This window comes from Limanda limanda, chromosome 13 (genome assembly GCF_963576545.1).
Source record: "Limanda limanda chromosome 13, fLimLim1.1, whole genome shotgun sequence".
NCBI classification, from domain to species: domain Eukaryota; kingdom Metazoa; phylum Chordata; class Actinopteri; order Pleuronectiformes; family Pleuronectidae; genus Limanda; species Limanda limanda.
In genome coordinates, this window is record NC_083648.1 from 21,463,802 (window position 1) to 21,478,857 (window position 15,056).

The 15,056-nt window shown below is 43.9% G+C and overlaps 1 protein-coding gene across 2 annotated transcripts in view; it reads right to left on the reverse strand.

The window, feature by feature from the left end:
- rnf220a (ring finger protein 220a) overlaps nucleotides 1-15,056 on the reverse strand; it is a 152,968-nt gene that overhangs the window by 40,751 nt on the left and 97,161 nt on the right. For both annotated transcript variants that reach the window (XM_061083810.1, XM_061083809.1), the window contains exons 2-3: nucleotides 6,002-6,120; nucleotides 4,993-5,000 (exon numbers count right to left, since the gene is read on the reverse strand). In XM_061083810.1, coding sequence (XP_060939793.1) covers nucleotides 4,993-5,000; nucleotides 6,002-6,120 — 127 coding nt within the window. The remainder of the gene's footprint in view (nucleotides 1-4,992; nucleotides 5,001-6,001; nucleotides 6,121-15,056) is intronic.

The window sequence follows — 15,056 nt, forward strand, 5'->3', positions numbered from 1 at the left end:
ATAGTACAAACATGATGTTTTGTAGGATTTCCCAGGATTTAGCATGTACTAAAAGATAATATAATACATGATTCAAACTTTTTAAATGCAAAATATCTTAACTTAAACATAACAAGGCCAAACTGCACCTCATGGAACCAGGTTTAAAAGATGCAGACCGAAAAAATATTCCTGAATTTGCTCCTTGTCCCAGATCTGCTCTAAAATTCAATAGGTTCTTCAGATTAACTTTTGTGGTGGGTGAAGTTTAAGGAAATCAGTTGAATAGTTTTTGTGTAATCTTGCTTACAAACAAACGATTCAACAAATAAATGTTAAGTTATAATCAGAATGAGTTTTCATCAGTCTTCATTGCTGCCCTGATGCAACAGATTCTTTATTTTGCTCTGTGATTAATCAGTTGTGAAGATGATATGTGTTGTCAAACTGTACAGTATATACATGTAAAATATATATACCTGTGTCTGCATGTATCCAAAACCTTTGTTCAAGGGGAAATGTGTCATTTGCATACTGTTTCTGAGCCCCGTGTTTGTCTGTGGATGTGCATATTCATTGTGCATCTGCAGGTACTGTGTGTGTTACTGTGTGTCCGTGTGTTGTTTGTGTGAAAGCTGAACAGCGGGCCTCACCTCCAACAACAAAGAGAATAAACATGGGTGACACAGTCAAGCTGCCGTGTAATGCAAGGGAAACACACACACACACGCACACACACACACACACACACACACACACACACACACACACACACACACACACACACACACACACACACCTCTCTTACTCCTTTTCTATCTCTGTCTCTGTCATCTCTCCCTCCTTCTCCCTCCATCTCCCCTTTATTCATTACCTGGAACCTGTGCAGAGGCATCAACAATAACAGCCACCTCTACCTGCTTGTTGACAGTGTCAAACAGCGACAAGAGAAGGGGGGAGAGGGAGAGAGAGGAAGAGAGAGCGAGACAGGACAGCAGTCGCATGCCTGCTGCCACGATGGGAGAAAATTGCCACAATGACAGAGGGGAGTGATAGAGAGATGAAAGGAGAGTGAAAGGGTGGGGGGGGGGGGAGAGAAAAGAGGTGGAAGCAGATGAAATGTGAGGTGAGAGAGATGTGGTGAGAGAGGCAGAGCAGGCGACACGAGGAGAGGGATCGAGCGAAAGGGAAAGATGAAAGACGACAGAAAACAGGAGAAGGAAAGAGAGGGAGCGATGGGAGAGTCGGTGCGTCTTCCTCCCGCTGCAGCTTCACGCACGTCTGTTTGCCCGGTTCTATGAATTTTGGATGGGGGGTTACGGGGCTGGAAATTCCGTCTGCCTGCGATTTCAAAGCCAGGAGGAAAGTATAGGAAATGAGCGGCATGGCAAAGCGAAGCAAATACACAGACAGACGGGAGGAAGAGAAGGGAAACGAGGGATGAAGAGATGGGACATGAAGCAGTTTTAAAATGTGTTGTGGTAATGAGGCATGTGTGTGGACAGGGGGGAGACAGGTGCTTCAGACCAAATCTTATTGTCCCACGGCGTCACACAGAACCTTCCTTCAACTGGCTGAACCTGTTAGATCTGTAACAGGAAGTAGTCTTACAGTACAGGCCCAAGGATCAGATAGTGGGTCACATGTACCACTTTGTTAAAAATAAAAAGAGGAAAAGGAGGAAGAGATGAACTGTGGGTTGACTGCCTGAAACTAATAAAGAGTTCGGAGATCCTAACTGATTATAATAATAATCATGTCTTAAATTTAACCTGTTATTTTGCCTGTGTAATAAATCCTGGGTGATGATATGAATACAGTTTAATTGCACACATCATATAAATGCAGCGGTAAACAACAATAACCTCTGAAGTTAATAAAGTTAATCACCAAAGCATTGTGCATAGAGATTGTCCCAGGTTTTTATATATTTATATATTTAAATGTGTAATAAAAACACTAGTAAAAGATGATATTTGTCTTGATTCAACTTAATTCATTTTCCTGCACTATTCAATGGGACACATGAGGGATAAATATTACACTTCCTGGTAAAGTTGTCGACTTTTAATAGATAGATTAAGGAAAAAAAGCAGTGGTTGCGATATCTGAACCTTTACTTACTTTTAACTAAATTTCCCATAATGCAACTGAACAGTATCTGTTGTTACTTGTTGGTCACTACCAGTTAACTGAGGAAAACACAGTGCAAGTACAACTGGTCTCACATGCTACTTCTCTTGATGGGTAAACTTAACTGTGCATATAACACTGGCTTATTATCCCTTTAAAGTATTCTAAAATAGAAAAGGACACATGAAGAGGCCTTTTTGATTAATCATTTTAAATTACTGAAGAGGAGCCGGTGCAGTACTTGGCTGTTGTATCAGGTTGTGTAAAGAAAAAGAACTTGCTTGTTTTTCCACCTCAGTGGTTGGAGTAGAAAGCAGTGTCATAGTTTTATTTTCTATAGAAAGACTCGATTCAAAACTCTTGTACAGCCATATCCTAATAATCGTCACTATAGTTATCACTACTCAAAATACAAATTACATCATAGGTTTTATATGAGATGTTTTACATATTGTTTTTTGTAAAGGTGAAGGATCTTTTTCATTAACCTATAATCACTGCTCATTGTCTGTTGTTGTGATTTGTGTCTCCAGTTATATACTGCCGTAGTAAAATCCTGAAACACATCGAAACTGACAACAGCTAAAGCCTGCAGCCACTTAATATAGTTCATCATTATAAAAGGATTATAACCACTAGGAAAAAAAATAATCAAGAGAGAGTCTCCTGTGTCATTGATCAGTACGGCATTAGTTTGCATCGGGTCGATCAGGAATTTGGAAGCAATAGCACTCAGCAGAACTGCGGCACCGTCCTCAAACCTGGTTAAATCTGCATCAGCAAGAGGGACCGAGATTTTCCTCAGTGCTAGTTGTGTGGAATAGATGGAAGGAGGAGAGCAGGGTTGGTGCTAACCTCAAGATACTGATTGCTTTTTGCCTTTTTGTGTTGAGAGGTGGGGGCCCCTCTGTGGAGGCAAATTGATTATGGAGGAGGAGGAGGAGGAGGAGGAGGAGGAGGAGGAGGAGGAGGAGGAGGAGGAGGAGGAGGAGGAGGAGGAGGAGGAAGAAGAGGAAGAAGAGAAGGAGTGGGGATATGAAGAGGAGGGGTGATGGGGTATGTAGATTACTTTGCCCCCGTGAGCCACCTGACATGTACAGGGCATGATAGATTTCCATTTGCTCAAGTCAACTCGAGTGTGTGTGTGTGTGCGTGGGTATGTGTGTGTGTCCGTGTCCGTACATGAGAAGCTGTGGCCCATGAACAAGCGACAGATCTCGGAGTCACAAGAGAAGACAGGTTGGCAGTTGTAATGAAACACACACACACATGCATACATGCACATACAGACACACACACAGAAAAGCGGGGAGGAGAAATAGAAAACAAACACACACACACACACAGAGGGAATGCGGGCAGACACACATTTTTCACACCAGGACACTGAAACACGCACACCTTCGTCTCCATACCCACAGCTCTTTCATTCAGCAAGTGCTGGCCGTCATTAAAGGCAGATTTACTACAAATTGGATGAAATTCCCACTGTCACTTTCAATGATGGCTGCTACCATGCAGAGGGCCGGAGAGAGGGAGCGACAGAGTGTGTGTGTGTGTGTGTGTGTGATACAGAACAAGGTTACTTTTGTGATATAACAGACACACACGCTCTCTGCCTTCATTTTATCTCCTGCTCACATTCTGTCCAACATGCAACATGCACAAACTAAGATATTTGTACGTTTGTGAGGAACATTTCTCTCAAAATATCATTAACTTGTATCCGATGTGTCCCTCTTTCCTCTCTTGCCCTCTTATTTCTTTTTTCCCCTTGTGTGTGTGGGTATGTGAAGGATGGGTTAATGGCGAGTAGCAAAATCAGCCAACCGTGACTTTGGCCACCATCTCATCTCACTGGGGATGACGCCGTTTCCTTAAATAATTGTGTGTGTGTGTGTGTGTGTGTGTGTGTGTGTGTGTGTGTGTGTGTGTGTGTGTGTGTGTATGTGTGTGTGTGTGCGTGTGTGTGTGTATATGTCTGTGGGTCTTGAGCTTCCACAGGCTTATTGAGTATCTCAGTACTACAGGAGGAAGGGCAGATTACTAACCTTTATTAATTATTAAAGCCATATACAAATTACACACCTCACCATATCACACAGTGATTAATGACTGGCCCCTGCTCTTCCTTCTATTCTATTATATTCAAGCTGGAAATTCTAGTCTAAAGATCAGTTTACTTGGGTTTTCGCATACTTTCAGCCACATGCCATGGTCTTCATCACCGATGAAGGTGGTTGTACACAGTTTTGGAAACACCTGAACCATTGCAGTGACAACTAAGCAAACTCTATCTACGGATGAAGGCCATGACACCTGGCTGAAAGCTACGAGATGTGATGAGACTTTTTGGGGGTAATTCTTGTCAGTTCATTTCAATTTAGTTCTTTCCATTTTTGTTGACACTCATTTTATTCCCATCATCCCTGCATCTTTCCTTCTTGTTCAGCTTAATTCTTCTCATTATTCCCTCACTTTGTTAGAAATCTTGACCTTTGATCACGTGAATATTTGTACCAAGTTTTAAGAAATTCCCCCGATGCACACAGACATCGTGTTCACAGGAATGGGACCAATGGACGGACAAGTGAACACATCATGCCTCTGGCTGTCCCCAGCATGGAGGCAGAAAAAGAAAAGATAAACGTGAACAGGGACGATTAGAGACAACAGAGGAAGACGGAGGGATGGAGAAACAAGAAGGCAGAAAGAGAGAATAGGGGGATGACAACAGGGAAGAGGAGGAATGAAAAGGACTGGTGTATAGACAGGAGGAGCTATGGTGGGGGTAAACTGGGGTAAATGAAGTGTGATTTTTACGTGGGGTGACGCTATCTGTTGCCCTGTTCCTCCGGGTTAATGGGGACCATCATAAACCTTGGCTGCTAAGGTGGACATGGGTCACACGGCAAACCACAGGCCACACGCATATGTACACAAACACACACTCACACACACACACGTACACACAGCCAGACGTGCGGTCAAGGTAAAATATGGATCCTAATGGTTGTGTCCCATCGTTAAAAGGGCTTGCACTTGATTTATCCACCGTAAAAGAGCTCGTGCAACTGTCATGAGGAGAAGAAGGGGGCGGCGGTGAACTGCAGGTCACAGGTTTGAATCCTAATCCCTGTAGGAAACACTTAGCGCCGCGCTGATGGCATGCATCTGCCTTTTATGCAGATTTATGGCGCCAAAATCTCTGCATGGAAAAAATGAGGGGTCACTGACCCCTGACATGGAAGCTCAGCATTCACTCTATGTCTGACAAAAATTCATCTTTATGAGTCCTAAAAGTTTACCTTTTCCGCTCCATTAGTATCCAGATAATGTCACTCGAGTCCAGCAAATTAATGATGACATATGTTCTATTAATTTATGGGACTTTCAGGCGTGAAAGAAATGCCTCGATATATATTTTCGAAAATTTGAAAAATGATTAACAGTGTAGAACATCCTGTTGTATGATAATCTGAGGGAAGAACTTCTCTCCTGTCTGATGCCTGTGTGTGTGACAATCACATCTGTGACAATCAACAAACAATAACCTTTACTTAGTATTAATTGATTGTGTCGGATCATGAATCCGGATTGTTCCGGTCCACTTTATCCCTGGTGTTCTGGCTGTGCGTGTCACTGTGGCACGGTGCAAGGCAACCGGGTCTAATGTGCAGTGAAGCTTTGGCAGCAATCATTTTGCAGCGGTGGCATGTCCCGATTTGTCCAGTCACTGCAAATCTACTTGCAGGTTCTATCTGTTAGCTTGTTCCGTTTTTTTGGGGTCTCTCGTGAGCTGCGATTTCAACTCTGAATTGATTGACCGGTGTGTGAGTTTGTGTGAAAGACAGCCGGACAGCGTGTCTGAGGCCTACCTGAGGCATACGGCAGCTAGCCTGTCTATCTCCGTCTCCATGTGCTCCTGCAGCTCTCCGGGCCTGAGCAGCACCTGGCAGATGGGACAGATCGGAGCCTGGCTGTCGTACATGGACATCTTCTTTTTACCTGGAGAAGAACATGAAACGGAGAGAGACATCAGGGTGTGTACAGGACAAAACAAGAACATTTCTACCTTTTAGATACATCATATTTTGGATTGTGATCTGAGGTGACCCCTAATGCTGGTGCTTGCTTTTTCTCTGCTGGGAACTGAAGGAAGTGAACAACAGATACAGTAAAAAGAAAAGAAAAATGACAGAAACCCTATTTGGGTTTGGTCCATACCCCATTCATTAACATGGAGGAGGGGAGGTTTATGACCTTTACTACAGCCAGCCACCAGAGGTCCATCCCTTCACTTTTGGAGAGCTGTCATGTCATCCATCTTTATATAAAGTCTATTGGATTACTGCAGTCATCAGGATTCTGCTGTACAGACGCTTCATTACACTGTCTAGAAAGTTTTACAAATCAAAGTTTGAGTTGATGTCTTTCATGAAACCCCAATGCCACGCGAATGCCACTGTGCAATCCTGCAAACAAAGGGGAGTCGAGCCGTACAGTCTCCATTCAGTAGTTCCTCCCATGTCAAAGCACATTCAGACTTGTCAGCCAGATGAGCTAATGCTGTATAGAGGCTGCCAACACGACCTCACTTCATTGTCCTTGATCAGCAGGCCACAGGATGAGGTCCACCTGTGTGTGTGTGTGTCATTGTGTTGCTGGTTCGATGTGTGCATTCAGCAGAACAGCCCCAGAGTGTGTTTGTGTGTGTCAAGTGTGTGTATAATGCTGTACGTCCTATTTTCGCCGTCTGAGTTGGCTAAATATACAATCCATTGAAAGTGTCTCGGTGCTTTATTTTGGAGGACACGTCCTGAAATTCCTGTATTTAGCCAATCAAATGAGCTTTTTTTAGGCCGTGAACAATAGGACCCGCCTCAGCCAGGATATCCTGTTTAGACTGCATGTCACCACGGCAACAGGACCAGGTACGGGGACTCCCTATCTGTCTCGTCTGGTGGTTTTCTCTTTCTCTCTCATACACACACACACACACACACACACACACACCCCTCCCTCCCTGTCTCAGAGCGTGTGTGTGCATACTGGCCTCCTGCTACTTAACAGAGCCCACAGCACTGGACATGTTAAGTGACTTTGAAAAATAGGTAATCGATTACTCTCTATCTCTTTCTCTGCCTCCTCTTTTTTTTTTTTTCTCCACACCTCTCTTTCTCACACGCTTTTCTCTCCAGCCTCATCCACTTCTAATTTTCTGCTCCCTATACCACCCATTTATTTGTTTAATTTCTTTTCTACCTCCTCTTCACTCCTTTTCTTTCTTTCTCCCCCCCTAATCAGTTATCCCATTACCTCATCTCTCTATTTTTGTCTATATTTCTCGTCCTTTTTTCTTCCTCTCCTCCACCTCTTCTCTGCCTTATTGTCTCCTCCACCACTCTGCCTTTGGTAAATATCCATTTCTCTCCTTGTTTCTCCATCTCTGTCTTTTTCTCTGTCTCCTCTGCTCTCTTCTCCTCCCTTCTCCCCTTTATTGCTTTGACAAGATAATTTGAGTCATGCTGAAGCCGTCACCATCCGCCACAGCAAACAAAGAAAGATCCAATCCCTGTCCGCGGCTGATGGGGCTCTTTCAATTCCGCAGGCAAACACACACCTGGAGGACACGGTCACACACACACACACACACACACACACACACACACACGCACACACACACACACATATACAAACAGGCCTATGGCGTTTTTTTATTTTTATGCTTTGTAATATCAGATTTTTAAGTAAATGCTTGCACACTGTGAGTTTTCTTTTTTTGCATGTAAATGTAAAGTGATTTTCTTTTGAAATGTGAAATTTTCTCGATGGACGTGACTTTTATTTGCTACTTTCAATAGATTCGAGGTCAAAGCAATGTAAATCCATGTGTAACAAAAGAATGGCAACAATCTACTTGAGGAAATACTTAAGTGGAGGAGTTTTGTAAACTGTGAATTGATTTGAATTCCTTTTCGTTACAATAGGACCCAAAACAAACTGTTAACTACAAACAACGTCCTTAGACACACAAATCATACTGGGTCTGATGTTTGAAAAGGCGGAAAATCAACATTCAAGGGATTGAATAAAATAGAGTAAAAGAGAAGAGAAGAGAAGAGAAGAGAAGAGAAGAGAAGAGAAGAGCAGAGAAGAGAAGAGAAGAGAAGAGAAGAGAAGAGAAGAGAAGAGAAGAGAAGAGAAGAGAAGAGAAGAGAAGAGAAGAGAAGAGAAGAGAAGAGAAGAGAAGAGAATGGAAAAGAAGAGAACGGTTCAGTATTTGTCCAGCATGTGAAACAAATAAGTATGTATTCCAAATCAGCTGCTAATAAATCAGAAGTCCACCTAATTCCAAAATATTCCTTTTCATTTTGGTCTAGTTTATCATTTTCCTTCTCTTGCACTTGTCTTTTCTTCTTTACACCCATATTACATTTCTCCCTTTCTTTACCCCTCTCCCTCTGTTTTTTCCCGCTCTTTGTCAAGCGCTCCCTGAGGGAAGTGAGTGATGGGGGAGAGGTGGACGAACAGATAAATCCAGGGGAGGAGGAGGAGGAGAAGAAGAGGAGAAAGGGGGGTGAAGAGGTGCTAGGGGGTGGGCAGTGTTGATGTGATGTCGCACACCGGGCTTGTCAGAGCCTTAAAGATGATTAATGTCTGGGCGACACACACACACACACACACTCGTGCACGCTCCTCCACGTGTCCTGCTCTGGACCTCACAGCTCAAACACCCTGCGGCACAACAAGGGTGCGTTTAATCTCGGGGAGCGGAGGGAAGTCACCGGAGTCAGAGCAGGTGTGTGGGGGGGGGGGGGGATGGAGGAAAGGAAGAAGGCCTGGACAATAACAAGGAAATAGGCCCTGACAGGACTTTTTAGTGCTGAGATTCCTCAGCAAATGCCAGGTGCATGCTGGAGCGAACGAGGGATGGATGGATGGAGGAGACGAGAGAGGAGGTGTGCATCCCTCTGACAGCCATGATGGAGTGTCGGCCTGATCCCCCCTAATGTGCCAAGATGGATAGTCTCATCTCTCTTTCTCTTCTCTCCTTCTTTCCTTCCTACTCCCTCTACCTTCGGTTTTCCTGGTTTCACCTCTTTGCCTCTCTTCTCAGACCGTATCCCTCTCTTTATTCAGCCCATCTCTCTGTCCCTCCCTTCTCATTTCACCTCACTTCCCTCCTTTTCATCTCTGTCACTTAATCCAGTTAATGGCGCTCACTGGTTTTTGTCCATGTCACAAAACAATATGTCACCCGGTCGACAGAAAGCATATCCACTGACTTCTTGCATCTTCTTTCTGGTTTATATATTTCTTGGCTGCTGGAGCACTGAATCCAGAGTGACACTGATTTCAACCATACAGTAGGTGATTGAAAATTCCCAGCAACAGGTGACATATATGTTAGAAATCATCTAATAGACTCACTGCAAACAACCTCAAATCAAAAAAGGGGAATGGGAGCCACCAAGAAGTTAGTTATTGGGAGGTGGGAATTTTTTGAATCTTAGATCTATGTCTGAATCATTTACATCTTTTGGAAGGCACTCAATAATGGGTTTTGTTAAAGTCATTGGAAGAAAAGCACAGAATATTAAATAACATAAAGGGACATGGTGTTTTTAGGGTCAGTTAGGAATAATAATACCGGAAAAAGAATAGTGTCAATACTAATCACTAATCAATATGAAAAATATATGTAAAATTAATTTAGGATAAGATAGTCCTTAACTGGTAAAATGTGCTTTGTAGCACAGAAGCAATGGGCTCAGAGGTAATCTCCAAACAGAGAATTCATGTTAAATGTGCTTTATATATAAAGCAGTTGACCAAAAACAGCTTTTAGAATTTTAATAAAAATCAAAACATAAGCTAATTCATATTTAACATCAAAAAGTATTTTTTAAGACATTGTATATAATGGCAGGTTTATTTTCACACACCACACACACTAACAGGCAATTACTGACAGCAGATGGTGAGGAGGACAGAGCTAGATCATACGGAAGAGCGGAGAGCAAAGACGAGGAATCCTCCCTCCCTACATTCACCCGTATCCTTGCATCCTTCCATTCTTCCTTCCCTTCCTGCTTCCCTTCTCTTAAACTCTGTGCTGAGTTTCTTCACTGCTTTGTCCTGACTTTCTTCTTCCCCACAGCCGATGCTTCCCTCTGTCCTTCTTTGTGCACCTAAACTGCATTTGGCATTTACAGGATTTATCTCTTTAGCCAACAGCGGAAACGTGCCCATCATCATACAGCCAGTTTTATCTGTTTTAACACGTGCAGCATCCTCCATCCTCCATCTTTCATTTGTTTAATTATTTTACTTTTTCTCCTCTGCTGCACCCTCTCCCTCTCTCTCTCCTCCCCTGTCCCTCTGTGTCCCTCAGTGTCTCTCTCTCCCCCTCTCCAGGCGTTGCTGTGGTCCAGATGAAGTGGGAATCAATAGATGCCAGATAGCGCGGGCTCCCAGTCACAGACTACAATGAGCTGAGGTAAAAGGCCACCTCCAGAGAGGACTGGGATTGTCAGCTCAATACTGGCTCTCAATGGGACCAGAGATAAAAAACCATTTGGGGTGTCCTCATGGCTCAATGGCCTAAGAGGCAAACCTTGTACTCACACCACTGTGGGCCCAAATCCCGTTTAATGACCTGTACTGCATGTCATCCCTTTGCTTTTATCTTGCCCATCATCCTGCCTCTCAGGAAACAGGGGATCGGTGTATATGGGACTGTTACTGAAACCGAAAAATGTGTTGTTGTGCCGGCTGTAAATCGAACAAATATTAAAGTGAAAGCAATCAGCCATTTACTGAAGTTTATGATTTGCATTTTTCTCTTTCAAAGATGCAGATGGCTATATGGTAAAAAAGGTTTTGATTGCAGCAAGTACCGGTATTTTCTATCTTTAAAATGTTGTTGTAAATGATACACACAATCAGCTAATGAGCGCTGAGCATGTAAACTGGATTTAAACACGACAATAAGACTCAGAAAAGAGAAGGGCCGGATTTATTGGTTGGCACAAATACAATTTGTCTGTGGGCGACACATGTGTACGCACACACACACACACACACACACACACACACACACACACACACACACACACACAAACACACACACACTGCAACATCCACACTCTCCAGACACACAAGCACATTTCCCAAATGGAATTACAAAGTGTCTACATGTAGAGGCTATTTTTCTGTCCTTGAACAACTGTCTTCTCCTTGTGTGTGTGTCTGTGTGTGTGTGTGTGTGTGTGTGTGTGTGTGTGTGTGTGTGTGTGTGTAAGAAACCCCTCCTTGTTGTTCCCCTAAATGAGTTTTCTGACATGCATCAAGTGTTTATGCCCGCTACCCCTCTCTCCTCGTCTCCCCCTCCTCCTCCCTCCCTTCGCCGCCCTCCCTCCCCTCGCGGCTCGCCCGGCCGGTTAGCTATAACACCCGCCAACATCGGTAAACAAGGAAATCTCTCAGCCGCGGCCCGGCGTGTAACCGCATTACCGCGCCCGATAACCTCTTCAAATAATGTGCGATAAGGGGAATTTGATTTGATTCGTGGAAAAAAAAAGGGGAAGGAGGGCCACTTCTGCTCGCCCTCCAATCTCCTCCTGTTTTTTTTATTTCCTATTCTCTCTCTTTCTCTTTCCTTCTTCCCTTCACCCCGCCATCTTCTCCTCCTCTTCTTCATCTTCTTTACTTAGCCTACGGTCCCTCCTCCCCACACATCTCCCCCCTACTTATTCTCCCCCTTCTCCAGAATGACATCTTCTCGCATCCACAATCAAATAAATCCCACTGAGGTGTCAGCCTTCATTTCGACTCTCTCCTCTCTCTCCCCCCCCCGACCACGGCAAGGTGAGGTGAGAGGGGCCCCGTAAAGCCATCATCTCCATAATGGCAAGTATGAGCCCTAAAGCCCAAAACCAGGGGCCGTATTAACACAAATGGGACCAGCAAGGTGTGTGTGTGTGTGTCTGTGTGTTTGTGTGCTTGTGTGTGTGTGTGTGTTTGTGTGTGTGTGGCTCCTGCTGAGGGGATATGGTTTTTTTCTTAAGTGAGCTGTGATTTAAGCAGGCCAGACACTAGGCTGATCACCAGCTCTCCAGGTGTGTGTCTCTCTGTGTGTGTGTGTGTGTGTGTGTGTGTGTGTGTGGGTGTGTGTGTGTGTGTGTGCGTGTGTGTGTGTTTGCAAAATAGATGAGGCTGTGTGGCTCATTCAGAGGACATTTGATGAAATGGAACGGGGGTCAACTTCAGTTTGCCACCGAGTCTGCGTCGCTCTGCTCCGTTTATGTGTGCGTTTCCTGTGTCTGCCTGCCCGTGTGTGTGTGTGTGTGTGTGTGTGTGTGTGTGTGTGTGTGTGTGTGTGTGTGTGTTTGCCTGGTCTCACCCCCTGACAGTGATGCATGGCACTTTTAAATAGCACTCCTCCACACCCTGCTCAAAACTCATCACCAGGCTCTTTCACTATCCCGCCCTCCCTCCCCCTCGCTCCCTGGGGTTGTCACTTTTAGAAAAGCAAATGAAATGTCGGCGCGGCGGAGAGGAGGGATGAAGAGATAGCCAGATAGACGGATAGAGAGGGGAAAGGTGTGTGTGTGTGTGTGTGTGTGTGTGTGTGTGTGTGTGTGTGTGTGTGTGTGTACAGACCTGTGTATGTGTTTGCTGTCTGTTTAAGTCGAGGGACAGAACGTTTCTGTGTGAACATATGCATGCTGCACAGTGAGAACTAGAGTGAATGTAAATGAGGAGAAACATTTATCCCTCACAGACAGGACATGTGGCAGCATGGGGAAACTGGGGCTGTTACTAAAGGTGGAATATTCTTTCACTCTGTCACCGGGAGAAGATTTGTTACAAGCGCAGAGAGTTTGCAAGGCTACTCTGCTCTGAAACACAAACTGAAACTGAAAGAAATGCACATGTAATTTAGAGGATTGAGGAAAAGGGAATAATAAATCATCAGCTGCCTGTTGGCTGATGAATGGTCATCTGATGATCCCCCTGAGAGTGTGTGAGTTGGTTTTTACTCCTGGGACCCTCTCGAGTGTGTGTGTCTGAAAGACAGTGGTGTGTGATGCTGGTGAGGTTATCACGACTACTGACAGCTGTTTATTCAATCAATCACATGGTCAGTGTGTGTATGTGTGTGTGTTTGAGAGAGAGAGAGTGTGAGAGAGAGTGAGAGAGAGAGACATAGAAAGAAGTAAATTAATGGTGCATTAACCAAGCACTGACCCACTGAGCAGATGTACACGCATCCACAACTAGCCACATCTCACACACACACACAAACACACACAAAGCTTCCTACAAATTGACTCAGTTATAATAACTTAAGGGCCCAACATTTACAAACATCTCTCATTAGAAAATCAAATCCTAAGGATTTCTTCTCCCTTTTTATTTATTTTTTTATTTAAAAAATGTGTTCTCTTTCCACATTCACACACATTGAAATATGTCATAATCAATAATAAATGATCCGTTTATTCGTTATTCATATTTAATGATTCGGGTAACCTCTACATTGTACTTTTTGAATATTAAATGTTTGAAATATTCACTACTTCTGCATTTGGGGTAATTAACTATAACTATACTAACCCTAACCCTAACCCATTTTTGCTCTCATTGACCTATGCCCTGTAATTTGTTGTCTCTCTGCTGAATGACTCTACTCCATTTCTCCTGCCTCAGCTGTGTGCAGGACAAGCAGGAGGAGGAGGAGGAGGAGGAGGAGGAGGGATACGTAGCGGAGAGGTGTGGGGGCGTGAGGCCTGTCGGCACTCGTTTCCATCCCAAAGGACCTCAACACTACAGGAACATGCCGTGTCAGTGGGCGAAGTGGGACCATCAGCAAGTCTGAGACACGCACGCCCTGAGTCAGCCCTAATCATTACACACACACATGCACACACAACTATTGCTTGTGTGTGCTAAGTAACAATTGGAAGAATAGTATCATAACACATTTGAAAATTAAATTGCATGTTAATACAACTATTGTTTTTTGGTGTACCATCACTACTGTATTACCGTGTCTATAAATATATTACAAAATCTTCCCTTGTATATATTTAATTCATTATTCACTTGATGTCAGATATCGGTTCTAACATACAACATGAATGTGACAGCCCTTCCTCTGCTCAATTACAGAAATAAGGTTTTACTCCCTCTCTTCTACGTCTACGTCTGCAGACTTTTACATACTGTTCATTATTTTTTTTTATGTTTATTTCTATGCTCGCCACGAACATACCACAGCAAATGTGTGAAAGATACTTGACAATCAAATCTGATTCTCAATGATCTCCCTCATTTACTTTTCCTTTCGTCTTCCATTTTCCGCCTCCTTTTATCTCTTCTATCCCCTTTTTCCTCCCTCCCTTCCTCCCTTCCTCTCATTATCTCCCTCCCACTGCCTTCATATGGTCTAGCGGCTGAATTAATTACCAAAGCCAATTAACGCTAGATTGGCTGATGTTTTAACTAATTAGCTTTAATGAGGGTGCCGTGGCTGCCTGCACCGTGTTAATTGAATCCTAACAGCGGAGGAGGCAGCCTGTGGAGGCAGAGTGAGGGATGGATGGATTGATAGATGGATGGATGGATCCAGGCATGTGCACACTTAACGCACACACACACACAACTTGTTATTGATAATATTTAGAGCGCGTCGCAGTAACACCCACCCAGTTGTTGCTGCTGGTTTATCATTAACATCCTCAGCCTTTTCTTAGGAGACACTGTTTAACCACACTCAAGAAATAAAAAAGTGATGTGATTATGTTATGTCACCGTGTGCATTCCCTTCACTTGCTGAAACCTCAGCTAACAAGGTTTTATTAACACAACTCATATCCTCGCCATGTATCTGTGTGGTCTTACACGGCTGTGTTTCTTATTGCACAGCGTGCCCG